The sequence below is a fragment of the Oncorhynchus kisutch genome, unplaced genomic scaffold, assembly GCF_002021735.2.
Source record: "Oncorhynchus kisutch isolate 150728-3 unplaced genomic scaffold, Okis_V2 Okis04b-Okis11a_hom, whole genome shotgun sequence".
NCBI lineage: Eukaryota > Metazoa > Chordata > Actinopteri > Salmoniformes > Salmonidae > Oncorhynchus > Oncorhynchus kisutch.
This window is the reverse complement of record NW_022261981.1, coordinates 5,313,317-5,335,816: the sequence shown is the minus strand read 5'-3', so window position 1 is coordinate 5,335,816 and position 22,500 is coordinate 5,313,317. Positions and strand designations below refer to the sequence as shown.

General features: G+C 42.6%; 1 protein-coding gene across 2 annotated transcripts in view; it reads right to left on the bottom strand.

Moving 5' to 3' along the window:
* The window catches only part of LOC116359734 (paired box protein Pax-2a), a 73,735-nt gene that overhangs the window by 2,987 nt on the left and 48,248 nt on the right, over window positions 1-22,500 (bottom strand). The window contains exons 8-10 of one of the 2 annotated variants that reach the window (XM_031813120.1): window positions 12,461-12,562; window positions 849-935; window positions 1-559 (exon numbers count right to left, since the gene is read on the bottom strand). The exon at window positions 1-559 is cut by the window's left edge and continues 2,987 nt beyond it. In XM_031813120.1, the coding sequence (XP_031668980.1) occupies window positions 483-559; window positions 849-935; window positions 12,461-12,562 (266 nt within the window). In that variant the 3' untranslated portion in view covers window positions 1-482. The remainder of the gene's footprint in view (window positions 560-848; window positions 936-12,460; window positions 12,563-22,500) is intronic. The other variant, XM_031813119.1, reaches the window with a different exon arrangement.

Here is a 22,500-nt window from a genome sequence, read left to right as displayed (position 1 = left end):
TGGGAAGTTGCCTGCATGGTATCCCGAACGATCAGGTAATTTTCTGTTGTGTGTAGCAGTGTGGTATCCAGGAGGACCGTTCTTCTTCTGTTGTGTGTAGTAGTGTGGTATCCAGGAGGACCGTTCTTCTTCTGTTGTGTGTAGCAGTGTGGTATCCAGGAGGACCGTTCTTCTTCTGTTGTGTGTAGTAGTGTGGTATCCAGGAGGACCGTTCTTCTTCTGTTGTGTGTAGTAGTGTGGTATCGAGGAGGACCGTTCTTCTTCTGTTGTGTGTAGTAGTGTGGTATCCAGGAGGACCGTTCTTCTTCTGTTGTGTGTAGTAGTGTAGTATCCAGGAAATGAAGCTGCCTGTTAGCTGTCTTTAACGGTATCACCTCATGCCCTCTGTTCACACCGGGGCAACATGGACGCTGCCGAAGCCATGGTTGTAGTCATGGTGTAGGTGGTGGTGGTGGTGGTGGTTGATTTGGTTTCCATGGTAACTAGTGGCGGTCATATGCCGTGGCAGCAGTAGGTGGTCCGGAACCTCTGGATGTGGCACTATAATAATAAGGGGAACCTGGAAGGTTAACAGAAGAAATGGACCGTTGGAAACAACATCCACCATAACCCACAAAACACTGTAATTATGTCTCCTGTTGTCTTCTCAATAACTCCTATTCTAACACTTGTATCCGTTAGCTATTGTAAATTCATTATACCAGCCAAGTCTAATACAATAAAACAAATGTTGCAATGCATTTATTTTTTATTTTTTAATCATTTAAGGGATATGTTAAAAAATATATATATATAATAACACTGTAGTGGTTGTGATATGCTGTAAGACTCCAGTCAGTCATACTCACTTAGTAATGCTGGGTTGCTGAACCGCCATGCCTCGTTGTAGGTCGTGTACTGTGGATGACTGTAAGGGTTTCCTGTAAACTCACTCCCTGTAAAACAAACAAAACAATTAGCATTTTTAAAGTCCCATTCCATTATCTTATGAAACTCTTTCACTTGCTAGCCATTTCCCATCATATATAACATATGGGGGTAATTCAATAGTCATTTAGCAGGGTAGTCTAGTGGTTAGAAAGTTGGACTAGGAACCGGAAGGTTGCAAGTTCAAACCCCCGAGCTGACAAGGTACTAATCTGGCAGTTAACCCACTGTTCCTAGGCCGTCATTGAAAATAAGAATTTGTTCTTAACTGACTTGCCTGGTTAAATAAAGGTCAATTTAAAAATTAAAAATGTATGTGAGACTAGTCAACCAAGTCATTTAGTTCTTATCATTTCTCTCCATTTAATTTTAATGATGCAAGACTGCTGTCATAGTAACTACTGTCCTGTACCTCTTCACACCTGCTGTCATAGTATCTACTGTCCTGTACCTCTTAACACCTGCTGTCATAGTATCTACTGTCCTGTACCTCTTAACACCTGCTGTCATAGTATCTACTGTCCTGTACCTCTTAACACCTGCTGTCATAGTATCTACTGTCCTGTACCTCATAACACCTGCTGTCATAGTATCTACTGTCCTGTACCTCTTAACATCTGCTGTCATAGTATCTAATGTCCTGTACCTCTTAACACCTGCTGTCATAGTATCTATTGTCCTGTACCTCTTAACACCTGCTGTCATAGTATCTACTGTCCTGTACCTCTTAACACCTGCTGTCATAGTATCTACTGTTCCGTACCTCTTGACACCCACTGTCATAGTATCTAATGTCCTATACCTCTTAACACCCACTGTCATAGTATCTACTGTCCTGTACGTCTTAACACCTGCTGTCATATTATCTACTGTCCTGTACCTCTTAACACCTGCTGTCATAGTATCTACTGTCCTGTACCTCTTAACACATGCTGTCATAGTATCTACTGTCCTGTACCTCTTAACACCTGCTGTCATAGTATCTACTGTCCTGTACCTCTTAACACCTGCTGTCATAGTATCTACTGTCCTGTACCTCTTTACACCTGCTGTCATAGTATCTACTGTCCTGTACCTCTTAACACCCACTGTCATAGTATCTACTGTCCTGTACCTCTTAACACCTGCTGTCATAGTAACTACTGATCCCGTACCTCTTAACACCTGCTGTCATAGTATCTACTGTCCTGTACCTCTTAACACCTGCTGTCATAGTAACTACTGTCCTGTACCTCATAACACCTGCTGTCATAGTATCTACTGTCCTGTACCTCTTAACACCTGCTGTCATAGTATCTACTGTCCTGTACCTCACCTGCTGTCATAGTATCTATTGTCCTGTACCTCTTAACACCTGCTGTCAAAGTATCTATTGTCCTGTACCTCTTAACACCTGCTGTCATAGTATCTACTGTCCCGTACCTCACCTGCTGTCATAGTATCTACTGTCCCGTACCTCATAACACCTGCTGTCATAGTAACTACTGTCCTGTACCTCATAACACCTGCTGTCATAGTATCTACTGTCCTGTACCTCTTAACACCTTCTGTCATAGTAACTACTGTCCTGTACCTCATAACACCTGCTGTCATAGTATCTACTGTCCTGTACCTCTTAACACCTGCTGTCATAGTATCTACTGTCCTGTACCTCTTAACACCTGCTGTCATAGTAACTACTGTCCTGTACCTCATAACACCTGCTGTCATAGTAACTACTGTCCTGTACCTCTTAACACCTGCTGTCATAGTAACTACTGTCCTGTACCTCATAACACCTGCTGTCATAGTATCTACTGTCCTGTACCTCTTAACACCTGCTGTGATAGTATCTACTGTCCTGTACCTCATAACACCTGCTGTCATAGTAACTACTGTCCTGTACCTCTTAACACCTGCTGTCATAGTATCTACTGTCCCGTACCTCACCTGCTGTCATAGTAACTACTGTCCTGTACCTCATAACACCTGCTGTCATTGTAACTACTGTCCTGTACCTCATAACACCTGCTGCCATAGTAACTACTGTCCTGTACCTCTTAACACCTGCTGTCATAGTATCTACTGTCCTGTACCTCTTAACACCTGCTGTCATAGTAACTACTGTCCTGTACCTCATAACACCTGCTGTCATAGTATCTACTGTCCTGTACCTCTTAACACCTGCTGTCATAGTATCTACTGTCCTGTACCTCACCTGCTGTCATAGTATCTATTGTCCTGTACCTCTTAACACCTGCTGTCAAAGTATCTATTGTCCTGTACCTCTTAACACCTGCTGTCATAGTATCTACTGTCCCGTACCTCACCTGCTGTCATAGTATCTACTGTCCCGTACCTCATAACACCTGCTGTCATAGTAACTACTGTCCTGTACCTCATAACACCTGCTGTCATAGTATCTACTGTCCTGTACCTCTTAACACCTTCTGTCATAGTAACTACTGTCCTGTACCTCATAACACCTGCTGTCATAGTATCTACTGTCCTGTACCTCTTAACACCTGCTGTCATAGTATCTACTGTCCTGTACCTCTTAACACCTGCTGTCATAGTAACTACTGTCCTGTACCTCATAACACCTGCTGTCATAGTAACTACTGTCCTGTACCTCTTAACACCTGCTGTCATAGTAACTACTGTCCTGTACCTCATAACACCTGCTGTCATAGTATCTACTGTCCTGTACCTCTTAACACCTGCTGTGATAGTATCTACTGTCCTGTACCTCATAACACCTGCTGTCATAGTAACTACTGTCCTGTACCTCTTAACACCTGCTGTCATAGTATCTACTGTCCCGTACCTCACCTGCTGTCATAGTAACTACTGTCCTGTACCTCATAACACCTGCTGTCATTGTAACTACTGTCCTGTACCTCATAACACCTGCTGCCATAGTAACTACTGTCCTGTACCTCTTAACATCTGCTGTCATAGTAACTGCTGTCCTGTACCTCATAACACCTGCTGTCATAGTAACTACTGTCCTGTGCCTCTTAACACCTGCTGTCATAGTATCTACTGTCCTGTAACTCATAACACCTGCTGTCATAGTATCTACTGTCCTGTACCTCTTAACACCCACTGTCATAGTATCTACTGTCCTGTACCTCATAACACCTGCTGTCATATTATCTACTGTCCCGTACCTCTTAACACCTGCTGTCATAGTATCTACCGTCCTGTACCTCTTAACACCTGCTGTCATAGTAACTACTGTCCTGTACCTCTTAACACCTGCTGTCATAGTATCTACTGTCCTGTACCTCTTAACACCTGCTGTCATAGTATCTACTGTCCTGTACCTCTTAACACCCGCTGTCATAGTATCTACTGTCCTGTACCTCTTAACACCCACTGTCATAGTAACTACTGTCCTGTACCTCTTAACACCCGCTGTCATAGTAACTACTGTCCTGTACCTCTTAACACCCGCTGTCATAGTATCTACTGTCCTGTACCTCTTAACACCCACTGTCATAGTAACTACTGTCCTGTACCTCTTAACACCTGCTGTCATAGTAACTACTGTCCTGTACCTCTTAACACCTGCTGTCATAGTATCTACTGTCCTATACCTCTTAACACCCACTGTCATAGTATCTACTGTCCTGTACCTCTTAACACCCACTGTCATAGTATCTACTGTCCTGTACCTCTTAACACCCACTGTCATAGTATCTACTGTCCTGTACCTCATAACACCTGCTGTCATAGTATCTACTGTCCTATACCTCTTAACAACCACTGTCATGGTATCTACTGTCCTGTACCTCTTAACACCCACTGTCATAGTATCTACTGTCCTGTACCTCATAACACCTGCTGTCATAGTATCTACTGTCCCGTACCTCATAACACCTGCTGTCATAGTATCTACTGTCCTGTACCTCTTAACACCCCCTGTCATAGGATCTACTGTCCTGTACCTCTTAACACCTGCTGTCATAGTATCTACTGTCCTGTACCTCTTAACACCTGCTGTTATAGTATCTACTGTCCCGTACCTCTTAACACCTGCTGTCATAGTATCTACTGTCCCGTACCTCTTAACACCTGCTGTCATAGTATCTACTGTCCTGTACCTCATAACACCTGCTGTCATAGTATCTACTGTCCTGTACCTCATAACACCTGCTGTCATAGTATCTACTGTCCTGTACCTCTTAACACCCCCTGTCATAGTATCTACTGTCCTGTACCTCTTAACACCCACTGTCATAGTATCTACTGTCCTGTACCTCATAACACCTGCTGTCATAGTATCTACTGTCCTATACCTCTTAACAACCACTGTCATGGTATCTACTGTCCTGTACCTCTTAACACCCACTGTCATAGTATCTACTGTCCTGTACCTCATAACACCTGCTGTCATAGTATCTACTGTCCCGTACCTCATAACACCTGCTGTCATAGTATCTACTGTCCTGTACCTCTTAACACCCCCTGTCATAGTATCTACTGTCCTGTACCTCTTAACACCTGCTGTCATAGTATCTACTGTCCTGTACCTCTTAACACCTGCTGTTATAGTATCTACTGTCCCGTACCTCTTAACACCTGCTGTCATAGTATCTACTGTCCCGTACCTCTTAACACCTGCTGTCATAGTATCTACTGTCCTGTACCTCATAACACCTGCTGTCATAGTATCTACTGTCCTGTACCTCATAACACCTGCTGTCATAGTATCTACTGTCCTGTACCTCTTAACACCCCCTGTCATAGTATCTACTGTCCTGTACCTCTTAACACCTGCTGTCATAGTATCTACTGTCCTGTACCTCTTAACACCTGCTGTCATAGTATCTACTGTCCTGTACCTCATAACACCTGCTGTCATAGTATCTACTGTCCTGTACCTCTTAACACCCACTGTCATAGTAACTACTGTCCTGTACCTCTTGACACCTGCTGTCATAGTAACTACTGTCCTGTACCTCTTAACACCCCCTGTCATAGTATCTACTGTCCTGTACCTCTTAACACCTGCTGTCATAGTATCTACTGTCCTGTACCTCATAACACCTGCTGTCATAGTATCTACTGTCCTGTACCTCTTAACACCTGCTGTCATAGTATCTACTGTCCTGTACCTCATAACACCTGCTGTCATAGTATCTACTGTCCTGTACCTCATAACACCTGCTGTCATAGTATCTACTGTCCTGTACCTCTTAACACCTGCTGTCATAGTATCTACTGTCCTGTACCTCTTAACACCTGCTGTCATAGTATCTACTGTCCTGTACCTCTTAACACCTGCTGTCATAGTATCTACTGTCCTGTACCTCTTAACACCTGCTGTCATAGTAACTACTGTCCTGTACCTCTTAACACCTGCTGTCATAGTATCTACTGTCCTGTACCTCTTAACACCTGCTGTCATAGTATCTACTGTCCTATACCTCTTAACAACCACTGTCATGGTATCTACTGTCCTGTACCTCTTAACACCCACTGTCATAGTATCTACTGTCCTGTACCTCATAACACCTGCTGTCATAGTATCTACTGTCCCGTACCTCATAACACCTGCTGTCATAGTATCTACTGTCCTGTACCTCTTAACACCCCCTGTCATAGGATCTACTGTCCTGTACCTCTTAACACCTGCTGTCATAGTATCTACTGTCCTGTACCTCTTAACACCTGCTGTTATAGTATCTACTGTCCCGTACCTCTTAACACCTGCTGTCATAGTATCTACTGTCCCGTACCTCTTAACACCTGCTGTCATAGTATCTACTGTCCTGTACCTCATAACACCTGCTGTCATAGTATCTACTGTCCTGTACCTCATAACACCTGCTGTCATAGTATCTACTGTCCTGTACCTCTTAACACCCCCTGTCATAGTATCTACTGTCCTGTACCTCTTAACACCCACTGTCATAGTATCTACTGTCCTGTACCTCATAACACCTGCTGTCATAGTATCTACTGTCCTATACCTCTTAACAACCACTGTCATGGTATCTACTGTCCTGTACCTCTTAACACCCACTGTCATAGTATCTACTGTCCTGTACCTCATAACACCTGCTGTCATAGTATCTACTGTCCCGTACCTCATAACACCTGCTGTCATAGTATCTACTGTCCTGTACCTCTTAACACCCCCTGTCATAGTATCTACTGTCCTGTACCTCTTAACACCTGCTGTCATAGTATCTACTGTCCTGTACCTCTTAACACCTGCTGTTATAGTATCTACTGTCCCGTACCTCTTAACACCTGCTGTCATAGTATCTACTGTCCCGTACCTCTTAACACCTGCTGTCATAGTATCTACTGTCCTGTACCTCATAACACCTGCTGTCATAGTATCTACTGTCCTGTACCTCATAACACCTGCTGTCATAGTATCTACTGTCCTGTACCTCTTAACACCCCCTGTCATAGTATCTACTGTCCTGTACCTCTTAACACCTGCTGTCATAGTATCTACTGTCCTGTACCTCTTAACACCTGCTGTCATAGTATCTACTGTCCTGTACCTCATAACACCTGCTGTCATAGTATCTACTGTCCTGTACCTCTTAACACCCACTGTCATAGTAACTACTGTCCTGTACCTCTTGACACCTGCTGTCATAGTAACTACTGTCCTGTACCTCTTAACACCCCCTGTCATAGTATCTACTGTCCTGTACCTCTTAACACCTGCTGTCATAGTATCTACTGTCCTGTACCTCATAACACCTGCTGTCATAGTATCTACTGTCCTGTACCTCTTAACACCTGCTGTCATAGTATCTACTGTCCTGTACCTCATAACACCTGCTGTCATAGTATCTACTGTCCTGTACCTCATAACACCTGCTGTCATAGTATCTACTGTCCTGTACCTCTTAACACCTGCTGTCATAGTATCTACTGTCCTGTACCTCTTAACACCTGCTGTCATAGTATCTACTGTCCTGTACCTCTTAACACCTGCTGTCATAGTATCTACTGTCCTGTACCTCTTAACACCTGCTGTCATAGTAACTACTGTCCTGTACCTCTTAACACCTGCTGTCATAGTATCTACTGTCCTGTACCTCTTAACACCTGCTGTCATAGTATCTACTGTCCTATACCTCTTAACACATGCTGTCATAGTATCTACTGTCCTGTACCTCTTAACACCTGCTGTCATAGTATCTACTGTCATATACCTCTTAACACATGCTGTCATAGTATCTACTGTCCTGTACCTCTTAACACCCACTGTCATAGTATCTACTGTCCTGTACCTCTTAACACCTGCTGTCATAGTATCTACTGCCCTGTACCTCATAACACCTGCTGTCATAGTATCTACTGTCCCGTACCTCGTCTATATTCCACATCATACAACTAAATAAACAGTGTGATTTTAACACATTTGCTAGCATCCTTTCTGATGGCATTATGAACTCTTGTTATAGACTTCCTCCGAGGAAAGGCAACCCTTTTCTATAGATCTGTGCCACAGAATTTCAGTGCGGGCAGGAAGTAACTTAGACCATGCCAGTGAGCAATGCTGTTGGTCCAACACGTTTTATTATTGTATGAGACAATACAAGGCTGAGATTTTAACAGTGTTTGGGGCCTGTCACTAAATCTTAGCGTCTGTGGGTCAGATAAATGAAGGGTTTAAAGGCGAGCCACCAGCACCATGTTACTGCTGGTGGCTCGCGACTGATGAGAACGACTGAGTGATAAAAAAAATATATTTGATAAGATGTGGTGACAAAAAACACATTGTGTTCTCCATCTCCAACCAGATGAACTGACTGCCATGGAAATAATAGAGAGCACATTACATTACAGTCACTTTACACTGTGGAAGTACTCATGTAATCACAGTCACTTTACACTGTGGAAGTACTCATGTAATCACAGTGACTTTACACTGTGGAAGTACTCATGTAATCACAGTCACTTTACACTGTGGAAGTACTCATGTAATTACAGTGACTTTACACTGTGGAAGGACTCATGTAATCACAGTGACTTTACACTGTGGAAGTACTCATGTAATCACAGTGACTTTACACTGTGGAAGTACTCATGTAATTACAGTGACTTTACACTGTGGAAGTACTCATGTAATTACAGTGACTTTACATGTGTAGAACACTCATGTAATTACAGTGACTTTACACTGTGGAAGTACTCATGTAATCACATTGACTTTACACTGTGGAAGTACTCATGTAATCACAGTGACTTTACACTGTGGAAGTACTCATGTAATTACAGTGACTTTACATGTGTAGAAGTACTCATGTAATCACAGTGACTTTACACTGTGGAAGTACTCATGTAATCACAGTGACTTTACACTGTGGAAGTACTCATGTAATTACAGTGACTTTACACTGTGGAAGTACTCATGTAATTACAGTGACTTTACATGTGTAGAAGTACTCATGTAATTACAGTCACTTTACACTGTGGAAGTACTCATGTAATCACAGTGACTTTACACTGTGGAAGTACTCATGTAATCACAGTGACTTTACACTGTGGAAGTACTCATGTAATTACAGTGACATTACATGTGTAGAAGTACTCATGTAATCACAGTGACTTTACACTGTGGAAGTACTCATGTAATCACAGTGACTTTACACTGTGGAAGTACTCATGTAATCACAGTCACTTTACACTGGAAGTACTCATGTAATTACAGTGACTTTACACTGTGGAAGTACTCATGTAATTACAGTATAAGAGTTATAATGTACATATCACAAACAAACATAAATACTATATTTTAACCATTTGACTGCCCAACGTCAAAACACCATGTGTATTAACCAGACAAAGACCACATCTCTTTGTGTTTGATTCATATTCCACAGTAGCAGTTACACTGCCTTCACAAGGTATTCACACCCCTGGACTTTTTCCACATGTTGTTGTGTTACAAAGAGTCATTCAAATGGATTGAATTGTATTTTTTTGGGTCAATTATCTACATACTGTAACGTCAAAGTAGAAGAAAGATTCTAACATTTGTATAAAATAAAATAACCCTCCCCCCCACCAATTTACATAAGTATTCACACACCTGAGTCAATTCATGTTAGAATCACCTTTGGAAGTGATTTCAGCTGTGAGTCTTTCTGGGTAAGTTTCTAAGAGCTTTCCACACCTGGATTGTACAATATTTGCTCATTATTTATTTGTTTAATTCTTCAAGCTCTGTCAAGTTGGTTGTTTATTCTTGCTGTATTTAATAACTGTACCATGCTCAAAAGGATATTCACTGTCAACCAATAGCTGCCGTTCTTTGCGAACCATTTGGTAGAAAAAACCCTCCCTGGTCTTTGTGGTTGAGGGACCAGAGGGAACAGAAGTGGGGTGGTCATTTAAAAATCATGTTAAACACTACTATTGGATACAGAGTCCATGCAATTTATTATGGGACTCGTTAAGCTCGTTTTTACTCCTGAACTTATTTAGGATCTCCGTAACAAAGGGGTTGAACACTTATTGACTCACAACATTTCAGCTTTTCATTTTTTATTAATTTGTTAACATTTATACATAATTGCCCTTTGACATTATGAGGTACTGTGTGTATCAGTGACACTGAATCCATTTTAAATTCAGGCTGTAAAACACCTCAAAATGTGGAAAAAGTCAAGGAGTGTGAATACTTTGTGAAGGCTCTGTGTGTGTTGTTGATACTCTATGCTGAAACTGAAATTAAAATCACCAGTGTGCATTACATCCAGTGGACAAAACAGTGATCAGACGGATGGACGCGGGAGAACGGGAGGAGAGCGGGGAGAGAGCGGGGGGAGAGCGGGGGGAGAGCGGGAGGAGAGCGGGGGGAGAGCGGGGGGAGAGCGGGGAGAGAGCGGGGGGAGAGCGGGGGGAGAGCGGGGGGAGAGCGGGGGGAGAGCGGGGAGAGAGCGGGGGGAGAGCGGGGGGAGGAGAGCGGGGGGAGAGCGGGTCTGAATCCTGAAGCCATTTGAGCATGCTGTAATCGGTTAATGATTTTCTAACACAGCTGTGCACTCGATTGGATTTCCTTTCCGCATGGGTTGATCAGCTCAAAGACAAATGGCGGTGCGTGCTGCCTGTGCTGGGTTGGGGTATACGTGCACAGGGAGGGGGGATACCAGGAAACAACCAGTGAATCAGTGCTGTAACCAGAATGCATCCTGTCCCATCCCGTCTCGCCCCAGGTTAGTGTCTGGTTGCTGTGTTCTGGCAGTGAAACACTAGCCCTGGCACAGCCTGACCCTCCTTAGAGAGATAGTGATTTAAATATTGACTGGCCTCCCATGCCTCCGCGTTGTGACCCTTCACTGTTTGTTGTGAACCTGAACTGCAGGTTAAGTAGAGGAGGAAAGGGAGGTGCTCTGACCACTGAGGAGGCCGAGTGGATGACTGGGAGGGAGACGGAGGAGAGGAGATCGCTAGCTGTTTATCGACGGCTCCTGGGAATGCCTCATGCACTGTATACACCACAGAGAGATAATGAGTTAAGATACTGGAGTGGAACTGAGAGGTCTTTTAACCATGTCTCTGTCTGTCTGTCTTTTAACCATGTCTCTGTCTGTCTCTGTCTTTTAACCATGTCTCTCTCTGTCTCTGTCCTTTAACCATGTCTCTCCCTGTCTCTGTCTTTTAACCATGTCTCTGTCTCTGTCTTTTAACCATGTCTCTGTCTTTTAACCATGTCTCTCTCTGTCTCTGTCCTTTAACCATGTATCTCCCTGTCTCTGTCTTTTAACCATGTCTCTCTCTGTCTCTGTCCTTTAACCATGTATCTCCCTGTCTCTGTCTGTCTCTGTCTTTTAACCATGTCTCTGTCTGTCTCTGTCTTTTAACCATGTCTCTCTCTGTCTCTGTCCTTTAACCATGTCTCTCCCTGTCTCTGTCTTTTAACCATGTCTCTGTCTCTGTCTTTTAACCATGTCTCTGTCTTTTAACCATGTCTCTCTCTGTCTCTGTCCTTTAACCATGTATCTCCCTGTCTCTGTCTGTCTCTGTCTTTTAACCATGTCTCTCTCTCTGTCTCTGTCCTTTAACCATGTCTCTCCCTGTCTCTGTCTGTCTCTGTCTTTTAACCATGTCTCTCTCTGTCTCTGTCTTAAACTTGTGTTTAAGATGGGAACACTTAACAGGACTCACCAGGAACCATTCCGGCCAGTCTGGTCAAAAGTAGTGCACTATGTAGGGAATAGGCTGCCATTTGGGACGCACAATTCTAATCACACAAAAAGTAGACTCACCAGGAACCATTCCGGCCAGTTTGGTCAAAAGTAGTGCACTATGTAGGGAATAGGCTGCCATTTGGGACGCACATTCTAATCACACAAAAAGTAGACTCACCAGGAACCATTCCGGCCAGCCTGGTCAAAAGTAGTGCACTATGTAGGGAATAGGCTGCCATTTGGGACGCACAATTCTAATCACACAAAAAGTAGACTCACCAGGAACCATTCCGGCCAGTCTGGTCAAAAGTTGTGCACTATGTAGGGAATAGGCTGCCATTTGGGACGCACATTTCTAATCACACAAAAAGTAGACTCACCAGGAACCATTCCGGCCAGTGTTGAGGTGGGGTAGCTGCCTTGGCCGGTGGGGGGTACGTGAGGGGGATAACCCGGTAGGGTTGTGTTGGCCATGTCTCGACCTGGAGAGAGAAAGAGAGAGAGAACAAACACAATCAATAGATGGTCCTCCAAGACAAAATACTAAACCACCCCTTAGAAACAGGACCAAACCATACATCTTAGAGGTTAGAAACAGGACTAAACCACCCCTTTATGGAGGTTAGAAACAGGACTAAACCACCCCTTAGAAACAGGACTAAACCATCCCTTAGAAACAGGACCAAACCACCCCTTAGAAACAGGACTAAACCACCCCTTAGAAACAGGACCAAACCATACCTCTTAGAGGTTAGAAACAGGACTAAACCACCCCTTTATGGAGGTTAGAAACAGGACCAAACCACCCCTTAGAAACAGGACTAAACCACCCCTTAGAAACAGGACCAAACCACCCCTTAGAAACAGGACTAAACCACCCCTTAGAAACAGGACCAAACCATACCTCTTAGAGGTTAGAAACAGGACTAAACCACCCCTTAGAAACAGGACCAAACCATACCTCTTAGAGATTAGAAACAGGACTAAACCACCCCTTAGAAACAGGACCAAATCATACCTCTTAGAGATTAGAAACAGGACTAAACCACCCCTTAGAAACAGGACCAAATCATACCTCTTAGAGATTAGAAACAGGACTAAACCACCTCTTTATGGAGGTTAGAAACAGGACTAAACCACCCCTCTTAGAGGTTAGAAACAGGAATAAACCACCCCTTTATGGAGGTTAGAAACGGGACTAAACCACCCCTCTTAGAGGTTAGAAACAGGACTAAACCACCCCTCTTAGAGGTTAGAAACAGGACTACACCACCCCTTAGAAACAGGACCAAATCATACCTCTTAGAGATTAGAAACAGGACTAAACCACCCCTTTATGGAGGTTAGAAACAGGACTAAACCACCCCTCTTAGAGGTTAGAAACAGGACTAAACCACCCCTCTTAGAGGTTAGAAACAGGACTAAACCACACCTTTATGGAGGTTAGAAACGGGACCATGGTTGTGTTCCAAATGGCAGCCTATTCCATACATAATGAACTACTTTTTACCAGGGTCCATAGGGCTCTGGTCAAAAGTAGTGCACTATGTAGGGAATAGGCTGCCATTTGGGACGCACTTTTCTAATCACACGATCTCCCTTGAACAGAAAAGAGTCATTGTAAATCACTGTAAAACAATGAAACATGTGACACGTTTATAACCTAAATGTCTGTGTATGAAACTTAAACATTAGGTGTTTAAATTTGCCATTAAGTGTTCCCATCTTAAACACAAGTGTTAAGAAAGCAATATTAAACATGATAGTCAGCTTTCTCCAGTCAGTTTCCAACCAGGCAAACACCTATCTCCTAGGTGGTCAGATTTTAAATACTTTTCCATTGTCCTGTTCAGAGTGCATTTAGTCATTAGAAATTGATGTGACTTTCCATGTCTTTAATTCAGATCAGTGTTAGGAATGAATGTCTGTTACGTTACCTACATTTCAGAACAACTGAACAGTCAAGACATATTTTCAATCACGTGGTGTTGTTGTTACTCAACCGTGTTGAGTTCATTTTCACTAAATCTCTCAGAGTTAACTCTCTCAGCAGGGGGACACACACACTCATTATCATATTTCCCAGCATGCTTTGTTGATCTTTAGAACAGTTTGCTTTAATATCTGTTTTTCCTCATGCACACTGATTGAATAAATTATATTAAGATAACTCAAATTGTTCTAAACTAATTCAATCGGTAAGGGGTTGGATTTATTCCACCCGTTACTGAGATGGTTGTTCCAGTTTAGATGGTTTAGGTCAGGGGTTTTCACCTAGATTCAGCTGAGGGCCCAAGTTTTTAAGAGCGGCTGGTCAGGGATCCGGAACATAATTACAAGTAATTTGTAAACTGCAGAATTGACTGCAAGAAGCACAAACAAACTTAATATTTGGCTAAAATGTAATAATTTGAAACCTTGTGTGTATATGATCACATATACAAGTATATGTTAATTATGAATAAGAATCCTTGGGAACAGATTTCCAAAAATAAAAGAAATATTGAAATCACCAGTTGGGGAGCCCTGGTTTAGGTCGTCTTGTCTGTTAAGTCCTTCACCATAGCAACCATTCTGACTGCTGGTTGTGGATGATGAAATATTCTAATTCTTGGATATCCTCCCTCTGACTGGATTCTGATTGGAACAACTAATCACTTCACAAACCAGCATATTGTGACTTGCAGGTCTGATGTGGCCCGTGAGCCAGGATTTTCAAACCACAATGTTGAGGATAACTAGGCCATAACTAAATGACCGTATGACATATATAATATGAGGTCATTAAGGATTAATTTTTAATGGAAACACATTCACTTAGTCAGTCATCTGGTGCAGGCTTCAGTAGTAGAAGTTATTGAAGGTAACAATCATATCTCTGTCACTAACAAACACAGTGATTGGTGGTTATCTCTCACATTCATTTGAAAAGCATGCTGGGAAATATGCAAATATGGCATTACACCCTACAGTGTTAAAACAACACCCCCAGTGTTTAGTGTACAAAACCCAATGACTTGTACTGAATAAACTTGTTCATGTGTTTAACAAGTATTAGATCAAATAAGCCTGATCTTTACAATCTAAACACTGTGACACGTTTTCATTGAAATTAAAAGTGCCTTGATGTGTTTCAAAGCTGTTCAGATCCTAAACACTTGGTTTTACAGTGCAGGTATAATGACCTCCATACCTGGCCTACATCCTAGTGACCAGAGAATAAATATACTGTAGCCTACATCCTAATGACCAGAGAATAAATATACTGTAGTCTATAGTGACCAGAGAATAAATATACTGTAGTCTACACCCTAGTGACCAGAGAATAAATATACAGTAGTCTATAGTGACCAGAGAATAAATATACCGTAGTCTATAGTGACCAGAGAATAAATATACTGTAGTCTATAGTGACCAGAGAATAAATATACTGTAGTCTATAGTGACCAGAGAATAAATATACTGTAGTCTATAGTGACCAGAGAATAAATATACTGTAGTCTATAGTGACCACAGAATAAACATACTGTAGTCTATAGTGACCAGAGAATAAATATACTGTAGTCTATAGTGACCAGAGAATAAATATACTGTATTCTATAGTGACCAGAGAATAAATATACTGTATTCTATAGTGACCAGAGAATAAATATACTGTAGTCTATAGTGACCAGATAATAAATAAACATTTACGATTTCAATTTACAACACGTCTTTTGAGCTTCTAGTCATGAAATCTATCAGCTACTCAATCACTTTTTACAGCTACTGTTTACAGGCCTCCTGGGCCATATACAGCGTTCCTCACCGAGTTCCCTGAATTCCTATCGGACCTTGTAGTCATAGCAGATAATATTCTAAATTTTGGTGACTTTAATATTCATATGGAAAAGTCCACAGACCCACTCCAAAAGGCTTTCGGAGCCATCATCAGTGGGTTTTGTCCAACATGTCTCCGGTTCTACTCACTGCCACAGTCATACTCTGGACCTAGTTTTGTCCCAAGGAATAAATATTGTGGATCTCAATGTTTTTTCTCATATTCCTGGACTATCGGACCACCATTTTATTGCATTTGCAATCGTAACAAATAATCTGCTCAGACCCCAACCAAGGAGCATTAAAAGTCGTGATATAATTTCTCAGACAACCGAAAGATTCCTAGATGCCCTTCCAGACTCCCTCTGCCTACTCAAGGACGTCAGAGGACAAAAATGAGTTAACCACCTAACTGAGGAACTCAGTTTAACCTTGCGCAATACCCTAGATGCAGTCGCACCCCTAAAAACTAAAAACATTTGTCATAAGAAACTAGCTCCCTGGTATACAGAAAATACCCAAGCTCTGAAGCAAGCCTCCAGAAAATTGGTACGGAAATGGCGCTACACCAAACTGGAAGTCTTCCGACTAGCTTGGAAAGACAGTACCATGCAGTATCGAAGAGCCCTCACTGCTGCTCAATCATCCTATTTTTCCAACTTAATTGAGGAAAATAAGAACAATCCAACATTTCTTTGTGATACTGTCGCAAAGCTAACTAAAAAGCAGCATTCCCCAAGAGAGGATACCTTTCACCTCAGCAGTAATAAATTCATAAACTTCTTTGAGGAAAAGATCATGATCATTAGAAAGCAAATTACGGACTCCTTTATAAATCTGCGGATTCCTCCAAAGCTCAGTTGTCCTGAGTCTGCACAACTCTGCCAGGACCTAGAATCAAGGGAGACACTCAAGTGTTTTAGTACTGTATGTCTTGACACAATGATGAAAATAATCATGGCTTCTAAACCTTCAAGCTGCATACTGGACCCAATTCCAACTAAACTACTGAAAGAGCTGCTTCCTGTGCTTGGCCCTCCTATGTTGAACATAATAAATGTCTCTCGATCCACCAGATGTGTACCAAACTCACTAAAAGTGGCAGTAATAAAGCCTCTCTTGAAAAAGCCAAACCTTGACCCAGAAAATATAAAAAACTATCGGCCTATATCGAATCTCCCATTCCTCTCAAAAATGTTTTGAAAAAGATGTTGCGCAGCAACTCACTGCCTTCCTGAAGACAAACAATATATACGAAACGCTTCAGTCTGGTTTTAGACCCCATCATAGCACTGAGACTGCACTTGTGAAGGTGGTAAATGACCTTTTAATGGCATCAGACCGAGGCTCTGCATCTGTCCTCGTGCTCCTAGACCTTAGTGCTGCTTTTGATACCATCGATTACCACATTCTTTTGGAGAGATTGGAAACCCAAATTGGTCTACACGGATAAGTTCTGGCCTGGTTTAGATATTATCTGTCGGAAAGAAACCAGTTTGTCTCTGTGAATGGTTTGTCCTCTGACAAAACAACTGTAAATGTCGGTGTTCCTCAAGGTTCCGTTTTAGGACCTCTATTGTTTTAACTATATATTTGACCTCTTGGGGATGTCATTTGAAAACATTGTTAACTGTCACTGCTATGCGGATGACACACAGCTGTACATTTCAATGAAACATGGTGAAGCCCCAAAATGACCCTCGCTGGAAGCCTGCGTTTCAGACAAAAGGAAGTGGATGGCTGCAAACTTTCTACTTTTAAACTCGGACAAAACAGAGGTGCTTGATCTAGGTCCCAAGAAACAAAGAGATCTTCTGTTGAATCTGACAATTAATCTTGATGGTTGTACAGTCGTCTCAAATAAAAATGTGAAGGACCTCGGCATTACTCTGGACCCTGATCTCTCTTTTGACGAACATATCAAGACTGTTTCAAGGACAGCTTTTTTTCCATCTGCGTAACATTGCAAAAATCAGAAACTTTCTGTCCAAAAATGATGCAGAAAAATGAATCAATGCTTTTGTCACTTCTAGGTTAGACTACTGCAATGCTCTACTTTCCGGCTGCCCGGATAAAGCACTAAATAAACTTCACTTAGTGCTAAATACAGCTGCTAGAATCCTGACTAGAACCAAAACATTTGTTCACTCTTTCTCCAGTGCTTGCCTCCCTACAGTGGCTTCCTGTTAAGGCAAGGGCTGATTTCAAGGTTTTACTGCTAACCTACAAAGCATTACATGAGCTTGCTCCTACCTATCTTTCTGATTTGGTCCTGCCGTACATACCTACACGTACTCTACGGTCACAAGACGCAGGCTTCCTAATTGTCCCTAGAATTTCTAAGCAAACAGCTGGAGGCAGGGCTTTCTCCTATAGAGCTCCATTTTTATGGAATGGTCTGCCTACCCATGTGAGAGACGCAAACTCGGTCTCAACCTTTAAGTCTTTATTGAAGACTCATCTCTTCAGTAGGTCCTACGATTGAGTGTAGTCTGGCCCAGGAGTGTGAAGGTGAACGGAAAGGCACTGGAGCAACGAACCACCCTTGCTGTCTCTGCCTGGCCGGTTCCTCTCTCTCCACTGGGATGCTCTGCCTCTAACCCTATTACAGGGGCTGAGTCACTGGCTTACTGGTGCTCTTTCATGCTGTTCCTAGGAGGGGTGCGTCACTTGAGTGGGTTGAGTCACTGACGTGATCTTCCTGTCTGGGTTGGCACTCCCCCCTTGGGTTGTGCCGTGGCGGAGATCTTTGTGGGCTATACTCGGCCTTGTCTCAGGATGGTAAGTTGGTGGTTGAAGATATGCCTCTAGTGGTGTGGGGGCTGTGCTTCGGCAAAGTGGATGGGGTAATATCCTACCTGTTTGGCCCTGTCAAGGGGGTATAATTGGATGGGGCCACAGTGTCTCCTGGGCCCTCCTGTCTCAGCCTCCAGTATTTATGCTGCAGTAGTTTATGTGTCGGGGGGCTAGGGTCAGTCTGTGTGTCGGGGGGCTAGGGTCAGTCTGTGTGTCGGGGGGCTAGGGTCAGTCTGTGTGTTGGGGGGCTAGGGTCAGTCTGCTTGTCGGGGGGCTAGGGTCAGTCTGTGTGTCGGGGGGCTAGGGTCAGTCTGTGTGTCGGGGGGCTAGGGTCAGTCTGTGTGTCGGGGGGCTAGGGTCAGTCTGTGTGTCGGGGGGCTAGGGTCAGAGTTTTTCTCCTGTCTTATCCGGTGTCCTGTGTGAATTTAAGTGCGCTCTCTCTAATTATCTCTTTCTCTCTTTCTTTCTTTCTTTCTCTCTCTCGGAGGACCTGAGCCCTAGGACCATGCCCCAGGACTACCTGGCATGATGACTCCTTGCTGTCCCCAGTCCACCTGGACGTGCTGCTGCTCCAGTTTCAATTGTTCTGCCTGCGGCTATGGAACCCTGACCTGTTCACCGGACGTGCTACCTGTCGCAGACCTGCTGGAGCGGTAGAGATACTCTCAATGATCGGCTATGAAAAGCCAACTGACATTTACTCCTGAGGTGCTGACCTGTTGCACCCTCAACAACTTCTGTGATTATTATTATTTGACCATGCTGGTCATTTGAACATCTTGGCCATGTTCTGTTATAATCTCCACCCGGCACAGCCAGAAGAGGATTGGCCACCCCTCATAGCCTGGTTCCTCTCTAGATTTCTTCCTAGGTTTTGGCCTTTTTAGGGAGTTTTTCCTAGCCACCTGCATTGCTTGCTGTTTTGGGTTTAAGGCTGGGTTTCTATACAGCACTTTGAGATATCAGCTGATGTAAGATGGGCTTTATAAATACATTTGATTTGATTTAGTGACCAGAGAATAAATATACTGTAGTCTATAGTGACCAGAGAATAAATATACAGTAGTCTATAGTGACCAGAGAATAAATATACTGTAGTCTATAGTGACCAGAGAATAAATATACTGTAGTCTATAGTGACCAGAGAATAAATATACTGTAGTCTATAGTGACCAGAGAATAAATATACTGTAGTCTATAGTGACCAGAGAATTAACATACTGTAGTCTATAGTGACCAGAGAATAAATATACTGTAGTCTATAGTGACCAGAGAATAAACATACTGTAGTCTATAGTGACCAGAGAATAAATATACTGTAGTCTATAGTGACCAGAGAATAAATATACTGTAGTCTATAGTGACCATGAGAATAAATATACTGTAGTCTATAGTGACCAGAGAATAAATATACTGTAGTCTATAGTGACCAGAGAATAAATATACTGTAGTCTATAGTGACCAGAGAATAAATATACTGTAGTCTATAGTGACCAGAGAATAAACATACTGTAGTCTATAGTGACCAGAGAATAAATATACTGTAGTCTATAGTGACCAGAGAATAAATATACTGTAGTCTATAGTGACCAGAGAATAAATATACAGTAGTCTATAGTGACCACAGAATAAATATACTGTAGTCTATAGTCACTTCAATGAGAGATGTTGTACTAAGCATAAAGTACTGTTGACATTAAGGTAGTTATAATTGTCAATTGTAACAGACATTTGCAGACTGATAATGTGTCCCAGGAATCACAAAGCCAGTCAACAGAATCATCATCACACACTGTCAACACAACCAACCGTCACTCCTCTTCTGTCGTCGTCTCCCACTAATACTACGTCGGAAGCCAAAAGACCAAGTGCCTCATGGGACAGAAACCACATCAAAGAATCACGCAGAAGTACGTAGAAGAACGAAGAGGAAAACTGTTCATTACTGCACTCACTCACTCACACACACACACACACACACACACACACACACACACACACACACACACACACACACACACACACACACACACACACACACACACACACACACACACACACACACACATATACACTCACTCACTCACTCACACACACACACACACACACACACACACACACACACACACACACACACACACACACACACACACACACACACACACACACACACACACACGCACACACAGTCCTGAAACAGCAGAGCTGCCACTGCGACTGTATTTCTAAAGCCAAAGCCAGTTTGTCTGTCCGTACAGTATTGGCCCCTTGAACAGAGCTAGTAGCCAGCGTCACTATGGACCCCGCGTTAGTTATTCAGCCCTGCTCCGTATTCAGGCCTGTAATTAGACATGACAGCTGGGTTTCCTACCCTGTCCTACCCCTGCAGCCAGGCTGTTTGAGCTGCAGGCACGTAGTTCGCGAGCGCTCCGGACCCAGCGAAGGCCAGCCAAAGGGACGGAGAGGGAAAAAGGAAAGAGAGGAGGGAGGCCCCTGCAATATTGTTTAGCCATGAGGGACACTGTGATTCACTGGGGTTAAATCACGTCTCAATGGAGCTTTAATGAGAGACCCCAGTAGCCATAACACACCATAACACCCCATAATACCCCATGATACCACAGGACACAGTTTTATGAAGGCATCTTTTGACTGCGCATACGTCTGGTTTTCAATTGCTGTTGTTTATTTCAGTTAATAACGGCAGTGCAGCTGACACGGGGTGCAGAAATGGCCAAGATAATACAAGTTTTTCTGACACGAGGTGCAGAAATGGCCAAGATAATACAAGTGTTTCTGACACGAGGTGCAGAAATGGCCAAGATAATAAAAGTGTTTCTGACACGAGGTGCAGAAATGGCCAAGATAATACAAGGGTTTCTGACACGAGGTGCAGAAATGGCCAAGATAATACAAGTGTTTCTGACACGGGGTGCAGAAATGGCCAAGATAATACAAGTGTTTCTGACACGGTCGTCTCTCTCCTCACCGACCATAACGATCAACTGCATGCAATTAATGGAGGAAACAAATGTGGATTAGCCTAAAGTATACAGCAGGTGATCAAATAACCGTAAACTACTGTAGGCTAGTTTCAGCCTGTATCATACACATGGTTATTGCTGTGTTTTCAAGGGAAGCTTTTCTTTTAGTGCAGTGATGTCATTCATGTGAATGGCAGACCATTCATGAGTAATAAGAATGAGTTAGTTACAGACCATTCATGAGTAATAAGAATGAGTTAGTTACAGACCATTCATGAGTAATAAGAATGAGTTAGTTACAGACCATTCATGAGTAATAAGAATGAGTTAGTTACAGACCATTCATGAGTAATAAGAATTAGTTAGTTACAGACCATTCATGAGTAATAAGAATGAGTTAGTTACAGACCATTCATGAGTAATAAGAATGAGTTAGTTACAGACCATTCATGAGTAATAAGAATTAGTTAGTTACAGACCATTCCTGAGTAATAAGAATGAGTTAGTTACAGACCATTCATGAGTAATAAGAATGAGTTAGTTACAGACCATTCATGAGTAATAAGAATGAGTTAGTTACAGACCATTCATGAGTAATAAGAATGAGTTAGTTACAGACCATTCATGAGTAATAAGAATGAGTTAGTTACAGACCATTCATGAGTAATAAGAATGAGTTAGTTACAGACCATTCATGAGTAATAAGAATGAGTTAGTTACAGACCATTCATGAGTAATAAGAATGAGTTAGTTACAGACCATTCATGAGTAATAAGAATGAGTTAGTTAAAGACGATTCATGAGTAATAAGAATGAGTTAG